Source organism: Phlebotomus argentipes, unplaced genomic scaffold (genome assembly GCF_947086385.1).
Source record: "Phlebotomus argentipes unplaced genomic scaffold, Phlebotomus argentipes genome assembly scaffold_18, whole genome shotgun sequence".
In the NCBI taxonomy this organism is placed as follows: domain Eukaryota; kingdom Metazoa; phylum Arthropoda; class Insecta; order Diptera; family Psychodidae; genus Phlebotomus; species Phlebotomus argentipes.
In genome coordinates this window covers 13,262,813-13,288,501 of record NW_026776177.1, presented here as the reverse complement: position 1 = coordinate 13,288,501, position 25,689 = coordinate 13,262,813, and the positions used below count along the sequence as shown (strand labels likewise).

The 25,689-nt window shown below is 41.6% G+C and overlaps 5 protein-coding genes across 5 annotated transcripts; 3 read left to right on the top strand and 2 right to left on the bottom strand.

Moving 5' to 3' along the window:
• Positions 1-46: 46 nt before the first annotated feature.
• Positions 47-1,667, top strand: LOC132259529 (protein odr-4 homolog). Its single transcript, XM_059757196.1, has 3 exons — positions 47-235; positions 298-1,162; positions 1,228-1,667. Exons 1-3 carry the CDS (start codon positions 140-142, stop codon positions 1,575-1,577), a joined length of 1,311 nt encoding a protein of 436 aa, XP_059613179.1. The 5' UTR covers positions 47-139; the 3' UTR covers positions 1,578-1,667.
• Positions 1,668-1,999: 332 nt separating this feature from the next.
• LOC132259898 (structural maintenance of chromosomes protein 2) lies at positions 2,000-5,743 on the top strand. Its single transcript, XM_059757711.1, has 3 exons — positions 2,000-2,203; positions 2,262-3,479; positions 3,539-5,743. The coding sequence occupies exons 1-3, from the start codon at positions 2,036-2,038 to the stop codon at positions 5,672-5,674; spliced, it is 3,522 nt and encodes a 1,173-aa protein (XP_059613694.1). The 5' UTR covers positions 2,000-2,035; the 3' UTR covers positions 5,675-5,743.
• Positions 5,744-5,813: 70 nt separating this feature from the next.
• LOC132259899 (transmembrane protease serine 9-like) lies at positions 5,814-7,713 on the bottom strand. The gene is made up of 3 exons (XM_059757712.1): positions 7,586-7,713; positions 6,626-7,237; positions 5,814-6,562 (listed from the first exon to the last, which is right to left on the bottom strand). The coding sequence occupies exons 1-3, from the start codon at positions 7,634-7,636 to the stop codon at positions 5,891-5,893; spliced, it is 1,335 nt and encodes a 444-aa protein (XP_059613695.1). The 5' UTR covers positions 7,637-7,713; the 3' UTR covers positions 5,814-5,890.
• Positions 7,714-13,699: 5,986 nt separating this feature from the next.
• Positions 13,700-24,776, top strand: LOC132260212 (uncharacterized). Its single transcript, XM_059758191.1, has 4 exons — positions 13,700-14,048; positions 23,690-23,977; positions 24,159-24,516; positions 24,578-24,776. Exons 1-4 carry the CDS (start codon positions 14,016-14,018, stop codon positions 24,601-24,603), a joined length of 705 nt encoding a protein of 234 aa, XP_059614174.1. The 5' UTR covers positions 13,700-14,015; the 3' UTR covers positions 24,604-24,776.
• Positions 18,035-25,592, bottom strand: LOC132260211 (nuclear migration protein nudC). The gene is made up of 5 exons (XM_059758190.1): positions 25,368-25,592; positions 25,241-25,312; positions 24,795-25,166; positions 18,529-18,926; positions 18,035-18,332 (listed from the first exon to the last, which is right to left on the bottom strand). The coding sequence occupies exons 1-5, from the start codon at positions 25,440-25,442 to the stop codon at positions 18,281-18,283; spliced, it is 969 nt and encodes a 322-aa protein (XP_059614173.1). The 5' UTR covers positions 25,443-25,592; the 3' UTR covers positions 18,035-18,280.
• Positions 25,593-25,689: the final 97 nt, after the last annotated feature.

The window sequence follows — 25,689 nt, the reverse complement described above, 5'->3', positions numbered from 1 at the left end:
TCCCGCCTCCACGCGTGACGCCATGTTGCTTCAAACCGCTCGCAGCGCCACCAAGTGGAGAAAATAAATGTTGTGAGATTTTGTCTGCTGTTCTTTTTCCAATCTTTTCCCTGAAATTCCTGGCGATTTTTATACAAAAATGCCCCCGAAAGTGCGCGCAGAGAAGGTCTATGAGGATTACTTGGAGAGTTTGGCGAGTAACCACAAGTTTCGTATAGGATTCCTGCTGGGAGCCGTGAGTATTTTCCTGATGACGTGTGACTGGATGCGCAATGATGTTTTTCTCCTTTTTCTTAGGAAAATGTGGGCGGTTTCCAAGGGATTATCATCCACATGGCTCCAATGTCCATTTCCGAAACTGAGGAGCATAATCCTCAGTCGATTTTAAGTGTGGATAGTGATGAAATCGTGTTGGAAGCTGTTAACCTCACCAGAATGCTTCCCGGAGGATTTTCTATTCTGGGACTCTTTATTGTTTACCCAGATAATCCATTAGAGAATGATAAGCAGAAGAAGAAGCTTTTGGATATGGTGAAGAAGGTGCAGGAGCAATTTCGCATGAATCCCTTCCTGATGGCATCATTGAGTGAGGAGAAGGACTTCCTGGTTCTTGTATATTCGTCCGGACGTGAAAATCCCTGTGTGTGTCAGCAAATCCACACAGGAAAACCGGTGGATGTCGTATTTGAGTCACAGAAGCTCAAATGGTACGACGTTGAGACATACTACAATGTCTGTAATGAGTATGCACTGGAGAAGATCGGAGATTCATGCAATATTGAAGGGAATATGCAGAAAATCTTGGGAAAGTTCAAGCAAAAACTGGAACAATCAGAAGCATTTGTGCATGACAATCCTATAAAAGACCAACAAACTGTGGAATTGCTGTTTAAGGATCCCAAGAGCACGGAGCTTCAGGTTCAGCTTAACCCTCTTCAATTCTTTGAAAGTGAGGAGTCTCAGTTTGAAGACACTGCTGAGGAAATTTGTGATGGAACATTGAGACTGTCAGGAAGCATGTGTTCCAGAGTCTTTGTTCCCAAGGGAACAAAGTTGACGGAAGTGGCGAAGAACGCAAAGAAAGATATCCTAAGATCACTAGCTGCCCGTTTTCAACTGTACTGCGACACTTTGCAAGGTGATCAGGTTGCCCCGGACACTCGTGAGTATCTCATTATGGTTCACTGTTACTGATAAAATACTTAGAGATTGTTCTGTATTTTCCAGTGATTGATCTGCACTCTGACACTCCACGGAGGGTTTTCTTCACTGTTCAGCCCACTGCAGTACAGTTCTGTGACTATTTATTCGCTGGAGAGAATGACGACACAGTCCGGGAGAATGTCAGCAAGTCAATGGACATTAATCTGGAACCCACTGATATATTCTTGTTAGCAGAAGCAGCTCCGGAAGCACAAGACGCTGAAAATCTGCAAGATGAGGAGAAGAAAAGCAGTCCAACTCAAGACACTGTCGATCGACCTGAGATATACCTCAAAATACTGGCTGGAGTGTCTCTCCTTGTGGCCCTTGTGGCCGCCTTCATGGCCTTGCAACAAGATCAAGAGAAAGAGTGATCATTCAAATGGTCACATAAGTCAAATTTCAAGTCTCTTGCCCACTGAACTTTCCACTTTGAATTCCAGATATTGAAGTGTTTGCATAAATTTGCTATTTTTATTTTTTCACTGTGAAAAATGTGTTTTCCTATTGAAGGACTCATCGGAATGATTTTTATTTTGTCGCTGTCGGGCAAATCGTCATACGCCACTACCAGTATCCTTACATGCAGATTCATCGGAAGAAAGAAGCGTTCTTTAATTAGAACCAAAAATTGATCCATGAATTCTAAAATCTCTAAAATTCATGATTCCACTTGATTTATTCTGTGCACAAACCGCTTTCGTCAATTTTTTGTTTCTACGGTTTGCGGCTCACACCGCGCTTCGTTAAGTCAGTTGTCAGTGCGTCCGCGAGGGATGTCAGTTGATTTTGGCGTCAGTGGAAGTTTGAACGCTTTTTGGACACTCACAAAATGTTCATAAAAGCTATTATTTTGGACGGTTTCAAGTCCTATGGGCGCAGAACAGAGATTCGGGGCTTCGACAATGAATTTAACGCTATCACCGGCCTAAATGGAACCGGGAAATCCAATATATTGGACTCTATTTGCTTCGTGTTGGGCATCACAAATTTGAGCCAGGTAACGAGGATTTTGGGTGATTTTAAAGAGTTATTCTAACACGGTATTTTGTTTGCAGGTCAGGGCTACATCCCTGCAGGACCTAGTGTACAAGAGCGGTCAGGCGGGCATCACACAGGCCAATGTGACGCTTGTGTTCGACAACAGGGACAAAGATCACTGTCCAGTAGGCTTCGAGGATGCTGATGAGATCTCAGTGACGCGACAAGTGGTTGTGGGCGGCAAAAACAAGTATCTGATTAACGGGCGGAATGTGCCGAACAAGCGCGTCCAGGATCTGTTCTGCAGTGTACAACTTAACATAAACAATCCGAACTTTATCATCATGCAGGGGCGCATCACAAAAGTGCTGAATATGAAGCCGCATGAGATTCTGTCACTGGTTGAGGAGGCGGCTGGTACGAACATCTGGCAAATGAAGCGCGACACGTCCCTCAAAATGATCGAGAAGAAGGATGCAAAGCTGAAAGAATTGAACGCCAACATCACCGAGGAAATTCAACCTAAGCTGGAGAAATTGCGAGAAGAGCGACAAAAGTACATTGAGTATCAGAATGTGTGTCGAGATATTGAGTTCCTGAAGCGGATACATTTCTCCTATCTGTACCTCAGTGTCCTGAAGATTACAGATGGGAACCAGATCAAGACGGATGAGATAAATGCGTTGATTGAGAAGCACAAGGATAAAATAGAAAAGAATGAGCAAAAAACGCAGGAATTGCAAGGCCAAATCGCTGATCTTACTAAGAAACTCCAGCAAAACTCAGAAGGGGAGCTGGAGGCCAAGGAAATACAGCTCAGTGAATTAATAAAAGAGAATTCTGCGCTCACAGGCAAGAAGAAGGCATTGGTGAACAACATCGAGGCAGAGAAAAGGAAGTTTAACCATCTCAAAAGGGCAATCGATGATGACCAGAAACTCCTACAGGCGAAAAGGGCAGAGCAAGGCAACACAGATGTGAATTTCAAGACAATGGAGGAGGAAAACGAGAAGCTGAAGGCTGACTATGAGGCTGCCCGTAACCGCGTGGAGGCCATCACGGCGGGTGTGTCCACAACAGCCAGTGGTCAGTCCGTAACGCTTCAGGAGCAGCTGATGGAAGCAAAGCAGCTCGTGTCCACATCCACTACGAAGATCCAGGATTGTCAGGGGCAGATGAAACACCTCACGAATCTCGTGAAGGAGAAGCAAAACGAAAAGCTCTCGGCTGACACAGCTTACGACAGCGATAGGGATTTGGCGAAGAACCTGGAGAGAGATGTGGCAAAACTGACGGTGAGATTCTCAAATAGCTTTTAAGAGAGTAAGGCTTTATGTTTGTATTGTCTTTCTAGCAATCTTTGGGCCGTGTAAAGTATCAGGAGGGAAGCCTTGAAGATCTGGAGAATCGTCGAATCGCCGTCACAGAGGAAATGCAGAAGATTCAGAGAGCTCTAGATCAGAAGGGCGCCCATCGCTTTGAATTCCAGTACCGAAATCCTGAGCCCAATTTCAATTGTCACCGCGTGAAGGGGCGTCTCTGCAATCTCTTCTCACTTAGCGACATGAAATACGGTCTGGCATTACAAATGTGTGCCGGAGGATCTCTGTATCATGTAGTTACGGACACAGATGTCACCAGCAAGATGATTCTGCAGAAGGGGGACTTGCAGACTCGCACGACAATGATGCCACTGAACAAGATTAGCAGCCGATGCATGCAGCCACGCACAGCAAAGATGGCTGAGAGTGTGGGCGGGAAGGGAAACATCTTTCCTGCCCTCTCACTCATCAACTATGATCCGGCATTGGAGCAAGCGATGAAGTATGTGTTCGGCAACACATTCATCTGCAAGGATATTGATGTGGCGAAGAAGGTGACTTTTCACCGGGAGATCATGACCAGGTGTGTCACTCTCGACGGAGATGTCGTGGATCCTTCGGGTAGTCTCACAGGAGGTTCCAGACCTAAAGGCGGAGCAGTTCTGCTGGAGGTGGCGAACATAAAGAAGCTAAAAACTGAGTACAACGAGAAGGAGATTGAACTGCGGCAAATTGAGAATCAAATCCAGCAATTGCAAGGGATTGCCGCGGAGTTCAGACAGTTGAAGCAGGATTTGGAGTTACGTCAGCATGAGCTGAAGGCCGTTGAGAGCCGCCTGGCCAATTCTACATTCCAGATGCATCAGAGTGAGATTCAAGAGATGAAGGCGAAGCTTGCGAGCCTGGAGGAAGAGTTGACAGAGGCGAAGGAGGTGTGCCAGCGTGAGAAGGAGAAGATTAAGATGCTGGAGTCACAGTTGTCCGACTCAAAGGGCTATAGGGAGCGTCAGTTGAAGCAGGCAAAGAAGGATCTTGCAGACATCAAGGCCAAGTATACAGAGAGCAGCAATGTGTGGAAGAAGAAGAAGGATGGCAATGATCAGATAAATATGGAGATTGAAGAACTCATTGCCACTGTGCAGACGTCTTCTGCTCAGTTAGAGAGTTTCGAGGAGAAGCTAAAGGGTATGGAAGCGGATTTGGAGAACTTTTCGAGCAGTGGAAACGAAATGAGCGAAAAGATCGCAGAATTAAAAGCGGAAGTGCAGGCTATGCAGGAGCACATCACATCCCAGGATCGAGAGATTGGCGCCAAAACCAAGCAGATTGACAAGATGACGAAAGAGAGTGAAGATCTGCAAGTGGAAATAAAGAAGCAGGAGTCGGCGCTGGGAAAAGCAAAGCGTGACGGTGAGGATGCGAAAAGTCGCAAGGCGGATCTGGAGAAGAAGTTCCCATGGATCTTGGAGGACAAGGAATACTTCGGAGCAAAGAATACCAAGTACGATTACAGTCAGGAGGATCCGAAGGCGGCTGAGAAGAAGCTGCACAAGATGCAAGAGATTAAGGATCGCATGAGCCGCACAATCAATGAGAAGGCCATGATGTTGCTGGAGCGCGAAGAGGCGGACTTTAAAATGGTAGTGAAGCAGAGAGAGAATGTGGAAAAGGACAAGGCGACCATCTTGAAGACCATGAAGGAGGTGGACCAGAAGAAGAACGAGCAGGTGAAGAAAGCCTGTCAGGAGGTGGGAAACAATTTCAGTAACATCTTCAGCTCCATTCTGCCGGGGGCGGAGGCGAAGCTTGTGCCCGTGGACGGGAATTACCTGAAGGGCCTGGCAGTGAATGTGGGCTTCAATGGGCTGTGGAAGGAGGGCCTCGCCGAACTGAGTGGTGGCCAGCGGTCTCTGGTCGCCTTGTCTCTCATTCTGGCCATGCTGAAGTTCAATCCGGCGCCAATTTACATCCTCGATGAGGTGGACGCCGCTCTGGATCTTTCCCACACGCAGAACATCGGAAGCATGCTGAAGCAGCACTTCAAGAAGTCCCAGTTCATCATTGTCTCCCTCAAGGATGGAATGTTCAACAACGCCAACGTCCTCTTCCGCACTAAATTCGAAGACGGAATGTCCGGTGTGGTGCGAACGGTCAATCCGAAGAACTAATGAACGGCAAACTTCATTTTTTTTTCACAATAAAATATTTTCTCATGACATTTTGACTCTCATCTCTGAAGCACCTCTGAAGTGTTTTTGGCCATCGGGTACAAATTATGACTTCTCCGAAAATAGTTTACGATTACAATTCATAGTTTCAACGATTATCACATTTTATTCCAAACATTCGGCTAAAATTTACAAGACCAGCAATAGAAGATTGACCTATGCTACTGGATCGCAAGATCCATCGCATTCCATGGTAGCTGCTATCCACTTCCGAAAGACCGCGACGCGAGTGTAAACGCCAGGACTTTCGCTGACTGTGCAGTCATCGCCAAAGCTGGTGATGCCGAAGAGAGTCCACGGCTTAGCGGGTGACTTTGCGTCACGGCAGAGCAGAGGACCGCCGGAATCACCGCCGCACGTGTCACTGACATAGTTGCGTGACGAAGCGCAGAGCATGTGCGGAGTTATGTGGTTCCCGGTGCCAAAATAGTGCCTCTTGCATGATCGGGAGGACTGGATGTGCATGTCAGCCTCTTGGAGAGTGGTTCTGTGAGTGCCTCTGCCCCAGCCGAGCACCTTGCAGACCTGGTCGCGACCAGGAGAAGCCTGATGATAGCTGGGAAGGCAGGCAAATCCCACATCATCTCCTGGCTTCACATCATTAGCCAGCCTGAGCAAAGCGATATCATTGTCATTGGTCTCGGAATCGTAGCGAGGATGAATCACTCTTTCTCTTATCAAATGAAGACTGTACGAGGAGTCGTCCAGATTGCCTGTATCATGGAGTCCTGCAACGACTGTCACATCATTCCCAAAGTCAGAGAGCAGACAATGAGCTGCAGTCACGACCCAAGACTTTGAGATCAAAGTGCCGCCGCAGAAGAAATTCTATAAGAGAAGAGGAAACAATTTAAATATCCCAGATTCTAACGAGTTGCTGAGCATTTGAACCTCGTATTCCTGATTGTAGAGCGCCACTTGCCATGGCCATCGACCTCTTTTTGAGTTCCTCCCACCAATAATCTTCGCCATCATTTTTGAGTATCGTTCATTCGATGTCACTCCGCACGAGTGATCTGCTGGAAAGTCCACAGTTTCCACTTCGGGAACCCCTGAGAATACTTCAACTTCCTCCTCTTCATCGTCATCGTCGAGAGTGTTGGAAGGAGTGCTGCTGACGGGATTTCCCCATTCAAAGTCAAAGGAATGAAACAAACCTCTGAAAAATGCCTCAAATCCTTCATCAGCCTCGGGATCATTTCTTTGGCTGTTGACCCAGTGCTCTCCATAATCTTCATCATAGTCACTATAGATTGAATCATCGGAATCGCCAAAGCCGAAGAAATTTAGAAGTTTGTGCACTATACGCACTTTTGTGCCACATCCAGGGCATTTTCTCTCCTTCATCAGCTTACTCTCCTCGCACGCGCCACTGACACACAATCTCACCTTCATCTGATGGCATCTTTCATCACACGCACTCCATCGACTCCACTCGCCATACCTTATCGTGTTATTATCTTCACTCCTGTTAGCCGGAGATGCTGCACTCTGAGGCGCATCCTGGAGAAAAAGTAAGGTGATAAAGCATTTCCTCGGCTTAGCTCATGAGTGCACAACTTGAGAAAAAGCTGCACTTTTGTTCAGTTTGTTGTTCTATTTCAAGATCAAGTTCACGATCGTGCATAGAAACTTCCGGGAATTTTCTGCTTTGCCAGCAAAGCTGAGAAAATTCTAACAACGCATCAGAGAAGCGACTTAAAAATGCCAGCAGAGCGAAAGGTTATCACAAAAAAAAGCTACAAATACAAACAGTAACACACACGCGCCTTAATGCGTAGAATATATTCAATTTAACAGCGATCATCAGCATTCTGAGTGAGGAAAACATGCTTTTAACTAAGCACTCACCTGAGTTAGTGTGAGGAAAGTCACTAAAAGCCAAAATGGCACTAATTTCATTGCCACAATATCGATCAAAAATGCGTCTGAACTGAGTGAAAAGTGATCGCGAAATGGGGCATTATCAATAGAGAACATTTCATCTCAGCGCTGCAGCATGAAATTATCATCTAATACATTCGCAATGGACCTCAAATGGAGAATTCCTTTTCCGGAGAAAAAGTCACACAATTGCAGAGAATGTCAGTGTATTTTTGATGATCCAGTTCAACTCTGTCACGATGTTTCACTTAACATTTGCAATTTCTAAGATTCCAATTAATTTAATCTCTTTCCTTTGGGGAGAAGCAAAAGGTCTTTCTTGCCTTGCAAACGTTTTGATCCTCCCTTTTCTCACCTTGACGACGCTTTTCCCATGACTTCTTTCGCTTCACCAACAATTGCTTGTGTGACCGCGCGTGAAAAGAGCTCCGCATTTGATCTCAGAAGAAGCTATCGCCAGATCGATCTCCTCACATTGTAATCGTGATTTGATCACTGTGCCCACATGTAATTTCGCGAAACACAACCTTGTCTGCGTCCCGCGACCCAATTGACCGAATCCATGTTGGCTTTTTGTGTTGTCTCTAAATTACAATTTGCAATTTTTTGACCTCCGCGCGCGCGAGAACTTTGAGTCACACACGCGTTACCGTGGAGTGACAATCGCGAAGCCTCCCCAAAGAAGAGCCAAGGCCAGAGAGGGTCGAGTTCGTGGAAGAAAAGGGTGGACACGTGAGATTTCCACGAGATGATTAATTGGCCAAAAATGCCATCTTATCCGCTTGTGCGACAGTGGCAGATATTATGCCTCAATGACAAGCACACCGCAGAAGCATTGACTCCTGACTTGATCGTCTGTGCGAGCGTGAACGTGATTAGCATCGAATTGCAGTGCAAAACCAATTGACGAAAAGAGGCTTCTCACTCCTCAGATGAACACGAAACTGATGCAACTGATTATGTGTGAAGTACATTCCGCGCCAGTGCGTCAGGCGCGATGTAATGCAAGGCATTGAAAGTATGGTAATAAAGATAGAGGTCGCACATGATCCATTCTGAGATGATCTCTCTTTTTTCGCGATAATTTCACAAATTTGGAAATTGATTTTCGTATAGAATTGATTTTAAGAATCATGTCTCTAATGAAATGCGACAATATGGTTTATTTCATATTAATTTGCATTATACTGACCGCCTGAAAATACACTTACTAAATTGTACTCGCGCGCTTCCCTATTCGGATTCCAATTAGTCAGTTTTGGAGTGCGCCAATGACTCGCCCCTGCATTCGTCAATAAAATTGAAATTCACTCTCGGATCTAGGCAAAGGTTTCAATTTGGTGGTGATCGTGTGTGTCTCATTGTCAATTTCTCACGACAACAGTCGGTTTTGGGAAGTTGGCTGCTACTCTCTTCCACCCATGCCAAAGGACGATCGAGCCGCGAATGTGAGATGCAAAACAATAGTGGCAGTTAAATAATAATTCACTCTTAATTTCAATGTTAATGACTCCTCATCGTTCGACACACTCTATTGCGCTCTGTTTGCTTTTCGAGAAGGCGGCCGCGTTCAATTGTCTCTCGAGTGATCGTCGAGTTGCTTATTGTTTTAATTGCCAATTAAAATAGCATAAGACCCAAAGTGGAGGATCAGCGTTCTGTGTGCCACCCAAACTGCTAACTTGTAAATTGTGTTCTTCGCCTCTTTTCTTCCTCGATTTTGCCAACCCATGCAAAGTGTGAAGTTCGTGCCGCGGATGAATTTTTCTCCTCAATTGTGCAATTGTTGCTGAAAATGGCTAATAATTTCGAGTCAAGTGCGCGTGAGTGGCATTTGGAAAAACTGGAGTGTAGCATTTTCTGCTAAATGTCACTCCATGTGATTTTTGCAACAAGTGCATTTTCCATACGGGGCAAAATGTCAACACTGAAATTTCACATTATTTCCCTCTCAAAATTGTGTACACTTTAGAGAGACAAGAAGAGCTTGAAAAGTGTTAATTGGGAAAATCCCCAATGATTGTGCAAAATTGACTGATAAATCCGGGATTTGATGGACAATTCCTTGTCAATCACAAAGTGTGATATTTCGTTCCATGGCCGATGATTTTACAGCCACTCTCCGAACTAGAACATTCCCATGCTGGACGCCTTACTCCTCAGGTGCAAAAATAGCCTCTGCGTAGGATGATCTCATCTCAGGTGAGGGAAATGACTAGACGCGGATGTGTACTTTATATATAATAATTTATTCTCATTGAAGCATGATCTCTTGTACGCGATCATGCATTGGCGGCGGGGGCCAATAAATTGATGGGCCCGAAAAAAACAGGGGATTGAAACACATCGCGTAGTTTTTTTCGCGTCTCGCGAAGGGGAGGCAAAAAAGTGCCACAGATGGTGTGCTATGCAAAAAGATATTCATCATGTAATTGCCGAACAAAAAGCTCATCAATCTCAACCAGTGTTAAATTAGTATCTTCGCATTGGGAGACGTGTTAATATGCCTTTATATACACAATGCGGAAAAATTTAATAGAGCGTATCAAAGATCACCCGGAGTTGAAGAGAGTGATCTATGCGAGAATTTGCCACTCTTCTCCATTCATTCCTCTCACTTGATCTCTCATTTAATGTACATGGGCGACTGAGTGGAAAATTCTCTATGGAGAGCAATTCTCTAGATGAAAGATAATACTCTCTTAATAAGAGATATTTTTATGACACATTTGTCATGTCTTGGCTATACGAACCTGAATATGCTCAAGAAAGTTCTAGACATAAAAATAATTCCAATTTTAGTCTCAAGAGAACCAGAAAGAACAATTCCAATTCTTCACAATGTCGCTATTGCACTCTGAACTCTTATCTTTATCCATCATCTTTATTGTTGGCAACTCTTCTAGCAATCCACTAAACGATAGTTGCAAAAAAATTATTCTGATATTTATCCTCAGAAGAGTTCAATCATCGCGGCGTTCCTGGACGAAAGACATCTACCGCCAAGCGACGAACCCGATAATTATCATTCAGAGACCTCCTTCTATTCAACACCCCGGAAATGGTGGTCAATTAGAGAGACACATATTTCCCTCCTGACCTCAAAAGTGCGCCTTAGAAACAATTGAAATTTCACGTCTTTCATCGTCAATTATATGCAGATTTTCAAATGGGTAAAAGTGAAAATATGTGCTCACTCTCACTCTCATTTAGAGAGCTTCCAGCATCGAATGGCGCTCAGTCGAGGGGCTTCGCCCATTCAGCATCATCAATTTTTGGCCGAGTAGCAAAAACCGCGAGTTTTTAATTACCTGCCTAATTAAAATCTCTGAATAAGGAAATTTATTTTAGCGTCAATTGTGGTCAGAAGTGTTTTGGCGTCGTTGCTGTTTTTTGCTCGTTTGCACATCACAAATTGTACTCTCAATATTGACAAAATCATCATGTTCTTAACATTTTTCAGTGGATTTTTCTAGCTACTTCAACTCCCAATGAGGCGATGTTTTGGTGCGTTGTGGAAAAAAATTAGTGATTAATGACTGAGATTCGGTGGATTTCACTCAGACTCCAGCAGTTATCTAGACATCTTCACCGTCACTTCAACACACACTTCATGACCAGACAATTAAAGTCAAATGTTTCCACTTTTTGCTTGAATTGCCTATAATAAAACATTGTATAATAAATTTTCGCACTAATTTTCACGTAGCAAAATTTCAAGATGAAGCCTTCTGTTGGAGTTGCAAAATGAAGATGATCAAAAAGATTTTTCAAAATACGTTTTGCAAGAGCATTTAGAGCCCCTCGAAAGTTACTTTTAGGGCTTGGCTAGAGAGTGTTTCTGAAATACAATTGAGCGCAATTTATGCGCACATTTGATTCGAAGTAGGTGAAAATCTTGTGGCGATACTCAATTGAGTTATAGGTTAAATGATTCTCTTGGAAGCCTTTGACTATGTCATGTCCCAGAAAGAATTATCAAACTGCTATGCAATATCTGTGATCTACTGACATTCACTATTGAAATGAGTGACGATTCTTTCCCCGGAGGAACGTCAGCCCACGAAAAATTTCAATACCACTTCATTAAGGTAAAATCGTCGACAAAGGAATTTCTGCAAAGAAGAGCACAACGGCATAAATCATCAGTAGTAATTTCATACATTAGTTAGAATCACATAAATTTAATTAAAATTGCCCCTCGGCTGAGATGGAGTATTTAAATCTCACAAATGCATTTCAGACATCACGACACCGTGACACGACGGTTGCATTTTTTGCACATGAAAATTGTGCAATGCCGAGGAAAAACAGAATGATTTGCTGGTGATTCTGCGATGGTCGGGAGTTCTGAAAATGCCACTTTGCATCTGCCTTAGAAGACGAATCGTTGATGTGCGCGCGCAGAATGCAATCCAACCATCAAATAAATCGTGTCGATGACGAGAAAATTAGGTCATTTTTCACTCTGTAATAAATCACACCGTCAATTGTACTAACATATGCTTATTTAATCATTTCCACATACATGCATGGCACAATTGGACATTTGAGGGAAATTCTCGGTGATTATTTCAACACTGACGACCTAGAAAAAAAATATTGTCGCAGAGCAAAACGGTCCACTTTCTTCAGCTCTATGCACAATTCATAACCACCTGCAAATGCCTGGCGGCTATCTGGTTTTAATGAATCAGAATAGAGTCATTTCACCATCATTACTGCCACTGAAGCGGTGAGAAATACACTTTTCCGATCATTACTTATCAAATTCACCCATGAACCTCGATTAGAATGGAATGCACAATCTTGTCATTGTAAAATCCCTCGATCGTGATTCAGTGGGTAGTTTTTCTCTTGTTGCCATTGGGTTCTGAGTTCTATAAGAACTTGAGGAAATTCCTTGTAACTCATCCGAAATAGGCCACAAGATGAAGTTGCTCAGTGGAAATGCCCGAAAAGGCATCTTCAACAATAATTAATAAAATGGTTATTCATGCGGTTTGGAAATAATTCCATCATCAATTAATATCTGGATTGATTTTAAATTATTCTAGATGGGTTTAATCTTCTCACTGTGACGTAATTCTAACGTTTTTCAATTCATATGTATTTCCATCCGTGAGGAAGTTTCACTAGTCAAGTAACAAGAAAATTCTCTGTAGAAAAGATGTTTGGAAGTCACAAAAATATCATTTTATACTTAGTTGTTTGTTCTCTTAATTTATTTCAAATTTTCCGTTATATTATGCACACTTCATCACCATAAAGGGTAAACTAGTTTAATCTGTTTGCTTCTTCACCGGTAAACAACTTAAATTTGTAGTGCAATTTACGGTCGAAAATTTTTAGCCACAAGCAATATATGTATTTAAATACCTCAAGAATTGTGGTTCCTCCAGTTAGGTTTTGTGGCTTTACAAACCTCCACTCCATGTAATTTGACAGAAATTCTTAGAGCATCCGGATTTACCCAAAGGTATGTGTATGCTGTAAATCTAGTAAGAAGTGTGTGTACAGCTTGGGAGCTCCCGCTCAATCATCACTCGATTGCTAATCAATTTCGCTGTGATTCACAGCTAGCAACCTTGGCAAGGTTGTTGGACATTTTGGCGCAATCTTTAGGCAAACATTATCGCATTCTCGAGAGATGAGAAGTGAAGATTTGGACATTTTTTCGGAGAAAACCCATTTTGCAATTGCATACACGACACTAATTGATCGCTTTTGGCAAACGTGCCATCATTGACGTCACACGGATTTTAAATATGCGCTCGTGCATTGAGAGATCAGTGATCTGAATATTGTCAGGGATTGTTGAGTCTCGTGTGGCCGTGCAGACACACCACGAGAAAAAGGACCGGAAAAGATCGCGGATCCACGTGTTTGGAGTAAAAACGAACGATGTAATTAATTAAGCGCTCATTAGATCGGTATGAGTGGTGACTTTAGAATGGCTCTGGAACAGCTGGTCCGCTTTTTTCCACAATCTCTGCCCGTTCGCTGCGCGATCGTGCGTCGATCGTTGAATCTTGCTGGCTTCCCAGCTGTTTCGCGAACTTAGGGAATATATCTGAGCCGGCATCTCGGCCGTGTTAGTCAGTCGCAGCACAGCCGTTGTCACGGAGTGTGCTCCAAGAGAAACCAACACGAGTTTTTTGGTGATCAAGGCAACTCTGAACAATTCTGAACATCGCGATCTTTTTCGTGCAGACATTTTTCCCGCACTTTCAATTTCATCATACTTTCAATGCGTTTTTGTGTGCCATTATGAGTTAGAGAAGAACACTTTTGATCTCTTCTGGGAATAGGTCGATTTTGTGCAAAGTGCGGAATTAGAGACTAATTGTCAGATAAAATAGATCGAGTGCAGAAGAGATTTCGAGGAGAAGAAAACATGAATTACCATGTGGATGCAACAGTATTGAAGGTATGGAATATGAAGAGAAATTACCAGAAAGAGTATAAATCATTTTTCTCTTCCTGATTGAATTAAACGTGAATTTTTCTTGCAATCATCTTCTGCGCTGTGCCAAATTTCATCATCATTATTGCTCTCTATTACTTTTTTTCCATTAACATCTTCTGATCATCTGAACTGCTCAAACTCGTTACATTCGATTGCTTCTAAGTGTGAAGTTTTCGTCTTCACAGAAGAACGGTTTGTGGCGCAAAAAAAAATCAAGGGGAAATGCGAGAGGAAATTAATTAAGAAAAATTCATTGTATTTTAACCAGAGACTCTTGACCCATAAAAGTTACTATGAGAATACACCTGAAAGCTCCACGAATAGTGCGAAAAAAAGACAAAAAGAGGGCCTCGCCAGTGCCATATTTTCCCGCCTAAAAATGAGGGAAAACACCTTCTTGTTAATTAATTTGTCGCATTGTTTTGGAGCACGCAAAAAACCTTCTGCATAAAGAATGGGAGTCAGCTGCGCGATCACAGCAACAACGCAACACATTCAGTAGCTTATCTAATAAATATTAAAATAAAAAGTGATCGTGAGTGATCTTCATGAGTTTGTCAAGTGATCTTGATGTTTCATTCATAAATGCATTTGAATTTTATGTAGCAACTCCAACTTGGGACTCAAACACACAAGAAATAAATCACATTAAATCGCAATTGTGCAAATTCACTAAATTCCTCACAGCACGACAATTATGAAGACTAAGCGATTTTATGATTGACACTAAAGTAAGTCAATTGAAACTTCACACATTGCAAAGTATCCGGTTTTTTTTCTAGCTTTCTCACTGCAATTATTCACAAAATCATCATCTTCGCATGTGTAATTGAATATAAAAAAAAACCAGCAAAATAATTAATCGATCACTCAGCCACTCCTTCTCACCTTTTTCTTCTTAGGTAATAAATTGCAAATTACACGTTGATTTACGTGTTGGATGCTTAAGAGCACATTATTATGTATCTCTCTGTGATAATCTCGGAATCACTCGATCGCGCGTATGTGTCTTCTAGCATCCAGTGCAGAACAAGTTTCTAATGTCACCCAAATTGCTTCTAATTTTCCAGCATTCATAATTCTCCACGCTAGATATAGAAGCGCAAGAGCAACAAATTTGCGCCAAAATCATAAATCTGCCACAGAAGCACATTTGTAGTTAAATGCCAATGAGATTGTTACAATACAATTCAATACTTTGTGTTCGATTTACATGCAATTTTTGCCTCTTCATCATTTACTACCACTTGTGATTTAGTACATTATGCAGAAGATGACTTTGATGTGCTAATCTATCCACACTAACGATCTTATCGTTAAATTTTTCCACCGACTGACAATGATCACGTTTTTATCGCTGTGCAAGTTAGATAACCAATGTCAAAATGTTTGTTTTTTCTTCGCTCGTCCACATTAGAATTTGCTGCTCATAAAAAATTCAATGTAAAACAATAACCCAACACCATGAGTTGATTATACTGTCTTCGGCTCTGGAGAGTTGTTAAGTGATTTTGTTAACAAAGCACGGTGACTTTTTGTGGCGTGCACCAAAGAATTTACTAACATTTCTTTTGTAATAATTTGGCACTTGTTTTTCTCACTTTTTTCTCTCTGCTTCTCTTTTTCGCGATCTTTCCCGTTGTTTGCTCTGGAGATCATATATTACACAACATGATCCACAATCGACAAGTTTTGTTAAAGAAGCATGTCTATTGCCCAGATAAAGTTGCGAAAGATGCCTTTTTTCTCGTTGTACTTCATGCGTCAAATACTCCACTTGTACCACCTCTTTTCGCACGATATACACAGATCCATAGCGAGAAGAGACGATCGATTGTTGATCGTTGCGAAAAAATCATGGTCAAGCGTCAGTTGAGGAGATGTGAAGATCACTCCTTTTATCTTGACACAATCACTCGAAAAAAATGTGCATAATCTCTCGATTGAGACATGAAATCAAACACGGAAGTTGCTGTACTATTTAATTAGTCGATTCTTCATATAGAAGATTTCAACGATAATTTTTTAACAAATATTTTCCACATTTTTTCCCTCTGACGATCACCGCGATTGTTACCAACAAGTGGGAGTGATGATCTTCAGGGTTTTCGACTACACATCACAAGATGTTTTCTTTGCACAGCAAAATATTTGTCTGGAATTTTCCAGACAATCGCTGAAAATAATTTCAATTTATCTGAAAAATTCTTTCGCAATTCAGTGGTCGAAGTTCTATTTTTCTCTTTTGCGATCATGACACGCTTCACTGATTAAATTGAGCATGATCTGAGTAATGCTCAAGATCATATAATACTTTTGGGGTGTTGCAAATGAAGACGCGTGCACTTAAAAGTGCTGTAAAACAGTCATAAAACTGAGAAAAAAGTGCAATTGTGGCCCGTATTTTAATGAACGTTGCTTTTTTATGAGCAGGTCTATAAATAATATGAGAAATCTTTTTATTGTTCTTTTACTTAATAAAAACAATTATTTCTTTCCCTTTTGATATTGATAGAGTATTGATTGAAAAAGCTCACTGATTCTCTATTATGACGTAAAAGTATTTCATTTTACCCGAAGAAGGAAAGCATAGAATATTGTACTCAAAAAACTCTTCGAATCATTGGATTGGACTAAGTAAATTGAATTATGAAAATTTTATAGGTCGTTGCTCTCCGGTAATTTTAAGCTCTTTGTGTGTAAAAGCCGGAAATTTTCATGACTCTGACACAGTAATTGGCACAATCTATAAATCTGCACTAAAATATAGTTTAACACAATGTTTATTGAGTACGAAAAATCATTCAATACACAGAATTGTTCTCGATAGATTTAAGCTACGAAAGAGTAATAATTTCAACTGCACATTAAGCATTTTGCAACCATTTTGAATTCATTTTAAATACGCGTGCCTAATTGTTTTAGTCACCATAAACATTATTTTGGGATTTTTCCTCATTCCTTCCCCATCTCTGAAGTGCACTCAAGCAAAAATATGTACAAAAAGCCCACCATTTCACAAACAGCGCTTGATCATCACGTACGATCAACGCTGTAAAAAGATGGTTCAATCCGTTAGTGCATTAAATATAATTTTTCGTGATGAAAATAATTTTACAACACATCACAATTATGTTTACCGCTAGAATATTTTCTTGCCGCTTCTCTTTTTTTTGCCTTGCATCCCATTTTGAGTCATTCACATTCGTAGAATGCTAAGAATGCCGATGATTAGTAAGAATTTAGCGTGTGAATAAATTTGTTCGGTGTCATACACGAAGGAATTCTCGCCACCGAAATGTACATATATGATCACATGAAGATTCATTGAGATTGAGGACTACACTCCTGACCGTCAAATTGGCCAGCTTGAGAGATATTAAACTCATTGGCGCGAGAAGAGTGTGAATCAAGTGTCTGCCAAGATTGCTGTTTCAAAGACACACCGTTGTTTATGTGAAATATTTTCAAGAATCCATCGTGAGAGAGGATCAAATAGCTGACATCCCACACATTTTCATTGCTATGCATATTTTTCTAACATCGAAAGTAGCACCTTATTTGGATTTTTGCAGTCGCGCGCGCGCGCGCGATCGAGTGTGAGTCAATTTGAAGATCTCACCATCGATCAATTGGGTAGCGTATATCGCCTCAAACTACAAAATGCTTCTCAAAGCTGCATCTTGCAGAAGATGAAGAGTGTTGTTTTTTTGACCGACATCATCCAGAGTGTTATATTGTAATTTTCTATACCTTATTTTAATGCCGAACGCTACCACATATTCCTTTGTACACAATTTATTTTATTAATTCGATGGTTGGTGCTCGTACGCCATGACCTTGGCACAATTGTGCAATAATCTCCACTTTTCTCACTGGATACACTTAATGCCATTGTGATCTCAAAACGTTTGGCTTCAAATACCGATTAAAGAATAACATCAGGCTGCTCAAGAAAATTGTATTTAAAGACAGAATGTGATACAGAAATAACTTTTCCGTGTTCTTCTCTGCAAATTACATGAATACATCTGCTTACGTTGTTGCCGCACATGTGAATTTGATACACAGCATAAACTGCTTCTTGCACATCCATTTTTTATTATTACTCTGTGATTGGTGTGGCGAACTTTCCGAAAAATCTGTGTTAGAATGTTGATCGAAAATGTGTGAAAACTCACTCATCTGCAGTCCTAATTGAATTTGCATTTTGAGAAATCCATTTCCGGGTGTTGCTCCATGAATCTGGGAAGAAGAAAAAAGTAAAATCCATGATCACACATTTCTTCAGAACTTTTGCAGTTAAGAAGAATGTAAGAGTCGCGGTTTATAAGTAACTTAATACAATAACAAAATTTGTTCACGGAAAAGAGTGCTTTCGCCCAACTTAAATCACTGTTTTGGTTCTTCCCCGCAAAATTGTTCCCAAAGTGTGACTCACTTCTTGAGAATATTCTGCTTGTTTTGCTCATCACTCGTGGGCAGTCCCATCTCCTTCTGTCGCTGATCGTACATCATCTTCTCCACGAGGCTGCGCGTCTCACCATCCAAATCGGACAACTTTGACGGTTCCGGATTTATTTTGCGCGTTGATATGGGCGGATCTGTGGTGAGCAAGCGATCCCACCAGGACATTTGATTCACCTTCTCGAAGTTCAGCTGCAGATGATTCTTGTCCTGAATCACCCACACGGACTCCTCCATCTTCACCTCAGCACACAGCTCACCGTTGATGATTGGCTCTTGCCCTTTGAGCCCAACTGTCAGCGTCTTCTTGCCGATTTTTACCACAACATCGCGCGATCTCACGCTGAAGTTCACATTCAATGGAACACGAAGCTGAAATTGAAATAAGAGGTCTCTCTCATTGATGAACTTGACCACATTCGGATATTTCTTCGTCGTGATTTCTTATCGTAATTTTTACGTATTGGATCAACCTTCAATGGCTGATAGTATAAAAGTAACCTTGCCATAATCACTGCTATCAACCAACTTGTTAGCTGTTCAAATTGCAAGAAACACATCTCGTGATCATCTTCTTTTTGCCCCCCAAAATCAATGGCATTTCAAGACTGCGGCGCGTCTATAAATAGCCACATACGAATTGTAGTTGTAAAGCAAATGATCTCGAGAAAAACATGCCAACAGCTAAAAAAGAATTATTAAATGTCACAAATTGCCGAACACTTCCTCGAGAATAGTCCAAAATGCAAGATGACGTGCTCATGATCCACGAAAAAACTAATGCCTGACCCTGATGAAAGATGATCCATTACCAGACAAAAACACATCGCATTCCCGCCACTTTTTGTGAACACATCTCATCTCGTCGCAAATGCAACCACCTATTTATGAGTTATTATGATGATCGACGGATTAGTGCTTTAAAAATGTTTATTTTGGAGACAAGACAAAAAGCCTAGACATCACATGTGATTACTTTTCCAACCTTGCGTGAAGATGGAAAACATATATCCAATTTGATGGTGGAAAAACATCAAAATCTCTTTAGAGACAATGAATATAGAGAAGGTCAATTTTTAGATATATCATTCTTCGCCTCTCTTTCACTTCGCCGTAATTGGTTTTCCCTTGTCTTCAATCTTCCCTTCTACACTCAAAAATTGTGTTATGCACTTTTTATACTTTTCCATCGACTTCTGAATTCACTGCGCAGTAACGAGAAGTTATTTTTAGGGCCGCCTCTCCAGACAATCATGCCTTCTGGCAAGAAAGAAAAAAAACACACGCAGCCAAAAATGTCGATCAACAGCAGCGAAGGAATCAATAAACCTCAATGCAATTTCAACCAACGAACCCGGATTTCGTGTCTCTTCTCCAAAAATAACTCTCCCAAAAGAGGAAAAAAACCTCCGCGTGGCGGATGGAAAGAGAAGCAAAGAAACGTGTGATAAGCGACCATTTATGTCCTACAACTTCTTAGAACGACAATCTCTATAATTGAACTATAGCGGAATTTGCGGACTCAACTTGGGCTATTTTTAGTACACTCAGGCGTGAATACCGTGCAGATTTAATTACACAACAATCATAATTTGCCTAATTTGTCCACCTGACATGAATTTCCGGGCATATGCTCGCGCTGTTGTGGTGTTTAGTCACCATACATTATGATTATATCACAAGTATCCTGCTTCGCCGCACAGATAATCGATTGAGAATCCATACTAATTAAACCAGTGCCAGCAATTAGAGAATTATATCCACGAGAGAACACTTTTTAAGTAATCATTCTCTCTCTCTCCAGATGGTGTGAAGGAATTATTAATTGCACCACTGAATAATTAAGTCATTTAGTGTGTGTGCCTCTCCATTGACGACACAAGGACGGCACGGTCTGATTGCGAAATTCCACCTCTATTGACTCCATCTCTTAGCGATCATCATGCGATCCTCAGTATGAAAAATCTTGTGACTTATCAGAAGAGGATGTCCTCCCCGTGATTTGGTGGGGGGAGCACCAAATTAGCATCGAATTTCGTGTGGAAGTTAATTATCATGGTGATTCAAAGTTAACCTGTGGCGCCAAATTGTGGGAGGTGAAGGTTCACCATATCCCCAAACTTTTCCACACACGAGAATCCAAAAGTGAAAAAAACAGAGAAAAAAAAACAAACCAACCGGATTGACGAGAGTGTTGTTACAAAATCGCGCACACAGAACATCCTATAGGTCAGTTTTCTCATAAAGATCACCGCCGCAAAGAAGCTCATCTCTCGCGCGCGATATTCAATTAACAGCCATATAATATCTCCATGCGGGAGAACCAATAAATCTTCATGATCGTAACCATCATTGCAGAGAGTGATTTTCAATGCATTATCGAGACTCCATCAACAAATTGCTGCCTCAGTGGCACAAGTAATTATTCATATTTTACAATAATTAGCCATCCATAGTGGAGTGACTCCCGAGATCATATAGTTGGGCTTCTGGTAGTGCCCATAATTAAGACTCCCCAATGACTTCAATTAACTGAGCATCACTCAAGTAGATCGCCTTATGCACTTATGATCCTCATTTGCAGATGGATCACGCTACTGGAGTCAACTGAATTCATTATCTACTGACGCTAATCTACTCAACTTAGCCATAATATGCACATCAGGATCAAAAAGATCCTGACCTCCTTCTGCCCACCTTCGAAACAATAGAAATTAAAACACCTACTGCAAATTGATTGCCACTCTGATAATTTTTACCTTTTTCTATTCAACAAAACCAATCATTAAATGTCTCATCGTTAGTGAATAAACTGTAAAATTGGCACTTTTGTTACAAATGAAATTCAGGATCTCTGTTGCATAGTCTAAACAAATCACAAATTTGCCGGAAAACGACTATGCTTTGAGAAACCTTGATACGAAGCTTTGATGCCAATGAATAGAGACATTTTTTCACACCCACAAAGAGAAATGGATAATCTTGCAAAATCAGTGTTTGTATGTTTTTGTTTGGAATTCCTCAAAACCGCGTGCCAGAGGCCAAATCTAGAGAGATAATTCAATGTGACATCGAAATGAGATCAAATATTTTGGATTTGTAACCTTATGGAGTTCGTGGCGTTCGCATTGTTATTCATAAGATATGATAATACAATGTGAATTTTGTTGGATTGAAGGAGGTTTTTATTGTCACACGCTACGTGCCTCGTAAAAGCAATATCAATAAACAGACTCATCTTTTTAGCATCTCTAAAATTCCAACATCTCGAGAGAAAGAGAGATTCACGGTGAAAACCCATTTTTAAATCTTATAAATCAGACAGTAATTTGGTTGTTCTTGGCGCCAAAATCACACTCTAGACACATCCACGCAGAATTCTTGGCTCTCTCCAGCAAAAGCCACACGATGACATTAAGAGAGACGCCCGCAATTTTCGTCATCGCGCGCAGACACTGCCGAACACGGATCTTGGATTATTAACTCTCAAATACTGGGAATCAATCGGCGATCTTGTTACGGTTTTGCATTCCACCTAATAAACATGGAAGAAAAAACGCGAAAGACAAGTCATAAGGCCAGAAACTGAAAGGAGAGACGACGAAATCATGTGATCAGAATTTTCTCTCTCTCTTCTCTGCTGAACACACTCCGTCTCTAAACGGAATTAATTGAGCGTGAGAGATTACAGTCATATTCCAATGCGTTAAATGTTAATGAACTTTGTTGTGCGAATAGGAAAAAATGAGAGGGTGTATTTCATTAAAAATCCGACATTTCATTCTCTTCCTACTTTTTTCCCACCTCGTGATCACTCATGACTTCAATAGGTCATATTATAGTTTGTCACTCGAGCAGAGATCAATCTTGAGCGGTATTTAGCACAGCTCAGGAATATGAATACCACCTTTTATAACTAACTCAAGGTGTTTTCCCGCATTTTTCCCAAGTAGATTACATGTTGCAAATTTTCCAAAAAATTGTTACGCTTAGTCACACTCAAACCTTGGTAATGAATCTTCAATTTGCATTTTACCACTGAAAACATGAGTGTTGCGCGTCTTTATTGTGTCTTTTATTATGGCGATGTGCAGTTTTAATTGAGCGGAAAATTAAGTCTATTTTTGATTGCTCTTAATTGCTGGTTTTTATAAGTGTATTCCCTGTAATAGGAACAGTAAATTGTCTGAAGGACGGCTTGTGAAGACATGTTTCAATAACTTATGTGAAATAAGAATGGGACTCGGAGAGCTTACATTGCTTCCTCGTCTAGTAATCCGATTGTGATTTGTTAGCAGTTATTTGGTCTTATTGTTCTTACTGTCGATTATTGCTGCGAAGTCATACTATTCGTCGTTAAAAAAGACGAATCCATTTTTTCAGACACTAATTCCATGCGAATGAAATTAAAATCTGAAGAAGTTTAATTCAAATCTTGCTTTTTAGAGCCGCTGGGTTAAACCTATTTCACGACAATTTGATTTATTCACCAAGACGATTGAAGAATTTAGGTCAAGACGATTCTTTACAGATGCACGGCGCCAAGTCAATTTAACTGTTCAGTGTCTTTGGTATTCCATCCAAAAAGATGGACATGTAAATCACAGGGCTTGTCATCCCAATAGAACCATTCTACCAGTTTCGCCTCCGCAACATCGCCAATAAATCAATCAATCAACTTTTTCATACAGCCAATTAAAATTATAATTATACATGGCAACAGGTGCAAAACTACTCAACTTTGTGTCTTGTCATGTCTCTAAATTCCATGTCATTTTTAGTACACCCAAAAACTCCTTCACCTGCCGCTTCACTAATTCTTCCAAATCCATCAATTAAGGCAGAGAGAACATTAATACAGTTTAAAGGTGGGGATTTTTTGCCTCTCAACTCCACCTCTTTTTTCCATGCATTTTATATGTTACAACTGTGTTGCCAAGAAAAAATGCGACTAGGCTTCAAACTCAATTACATAATTTGCATTCTCTAACGAGATGATCATTTTGCACACCTCTCGATTTCATTACCAAGGACAATGTCTGGATTTCGCGGCGACTGCGAGACGCACAAAAAGTCGCGAGATTGATTGACTGCCACAAGTGATTAAAGTGGGTCTCTCTTTCACTCTTTTGCAGATGAATGAGCGATGGCACATTCCCAGGGCCTCTCTGAGCGGCAGTCACACCTCGTCGAGTGGACGCAGTGTGGGCTCGAGTATCTCGGACATCTCGTCACTCAGGGAGTTTCAGGTGCGCCGGCCACCGGAAGGACTGCACACGTGTGCCGGATCTAAGCAGGAGAATCGCCTCCGTGAACTGCAGACACGCTTCGGCGATTCCACGCGCCGTCAAAATTCAGCTGAGATCCCAAAGCGTGGCTCAAGATCGTCACAGGGATCGTCAGATAGCAACCAGAGCACTCAGGTGAATGTCATGAGAATGCGCATTAAGTTGCTTAATTAGAATTGCACAATTTACTTGCGGTGAAACTCTTGACTTTCAATTTGCTTGAAAAAAAAAATTGAAAGTTGCAAGTTCTTGGTCAGTTTATTGCCTTCTCTCGCACAGAAGAGTCACTCAAACTCTGTCCTTTTCACCACTCTAGAGCGCCTCTTCGGGTTCTCTGCTCTTGACTGTGGCCAATCTCGAGGAGTTCACGCGAAAAACACCCACGTGCCTCCCACCGCCCTCTGGCAGGTCGTCAGCATCGAGATACTTCGCCAACATCACCCTTCCGCCAACCCTGGAGGACGTCAATCCACAGCTGGAGGGCAGAACCAAAGATCTGGATGCCGTCTCCATGGCCAGCTCCACGCATTTTACGGTTGTTAACGGAATGGGGGGGCAGCAGCACATCGCCAAGAGTGGCTTTTGCAAACGAGGCCACCAAATCACGATCCTCATCCTCAGCATGAGCTTCGTCTTCCTCATTGGCATCTTGGCGGCAGTATTTCTCCTCGAGAGTAAGTTCACAAACATTCCCAAGCATTTCCCAAGCCCTCTAAATATGAATTCTCTTTGCAGTGCGCGCTCGAGACATGCCAAAGTGATTTGAGAGGCATTCCAGGAATTTACCAACAGAGTATTTTTTCGCTCCTAAAACTCTATTTAATCTGCCAACCCACGAATCTACATATAAACCTACCCGGAAAGTGTGTTTCTTCTACTAACTCGTTTGTAATTCTGTGATATTCGTAAAGGAATAAAGAGCTATACGATCATATGTGGGAGTTCCACTTACCTCTACTTCTTGGAGTGTCTGCGTCCAGCGGTACTTCTCCAGATCACATCCATTCCCGGAATTAGGCTTCAATTTTCCCTTCTCCTTCTCATCAACATCGTCGTCATCGTCCACAGGTTGAGACACTGTGGTATCATCATCAATAGCATTTCTCTCCTTTTCGATCTCTCTCTGCAGCTTTTCAGCCTCCTCATCAGTGAGTTCTGTGATGGCAGCACTACTCTCCTGCTTCTTCGCACTTTCCTCCTCTTCCTTTCTCTTCCTCTGCAATGCCTCCTGGCGCTTCTTCTCCACTGCCTCGCGCTGCCGGCGCTTTTCCGCTTCCAAGGCCTCGGCTTTGTCACCCTCCACACTGAAGATGTCCATCAGCATCTAAGAATATTCCAGACGTTAACATAACCTCACCCTACCCATCAAAACATTCCTTCTTCGTCATTTTATTTTACCTTCTTCCAATTGCCTCCGCCGGTGAAGAAGTCTGTTTTTCTATTCAGGAAGGCTGCGATTGTTGCCAAGAGCTGCAAATAACAAAATTAAGGACAAATCGGGCAAACATACAATGGCAAGACTTACTTCCGGAACTCCTCCCGGGTGCTGCTCAGCCATGGCAAACAGCACAGAATCAAAGCGTCCTTCCTCATCACTCATTTTCCACTTAAAATTGCTTTCAGTCTAAAAAGAACCCTTAAAATGGGGTATTTAGGGTGAGACACAAGAGTAAAGCGTGATTATGCGGAATCAACACAACAATTGCACGCGCTACGTCAATTTCATATCGGTAATGCAGAGCATGACGCAGGGTTGGGCAAAAGAACAGAAATTTTCAAATCGAAATTGTTCCCAAAAAATACAAAAGGTGATATTTTACCAATTTGACTAATTAATTTACTTGTTG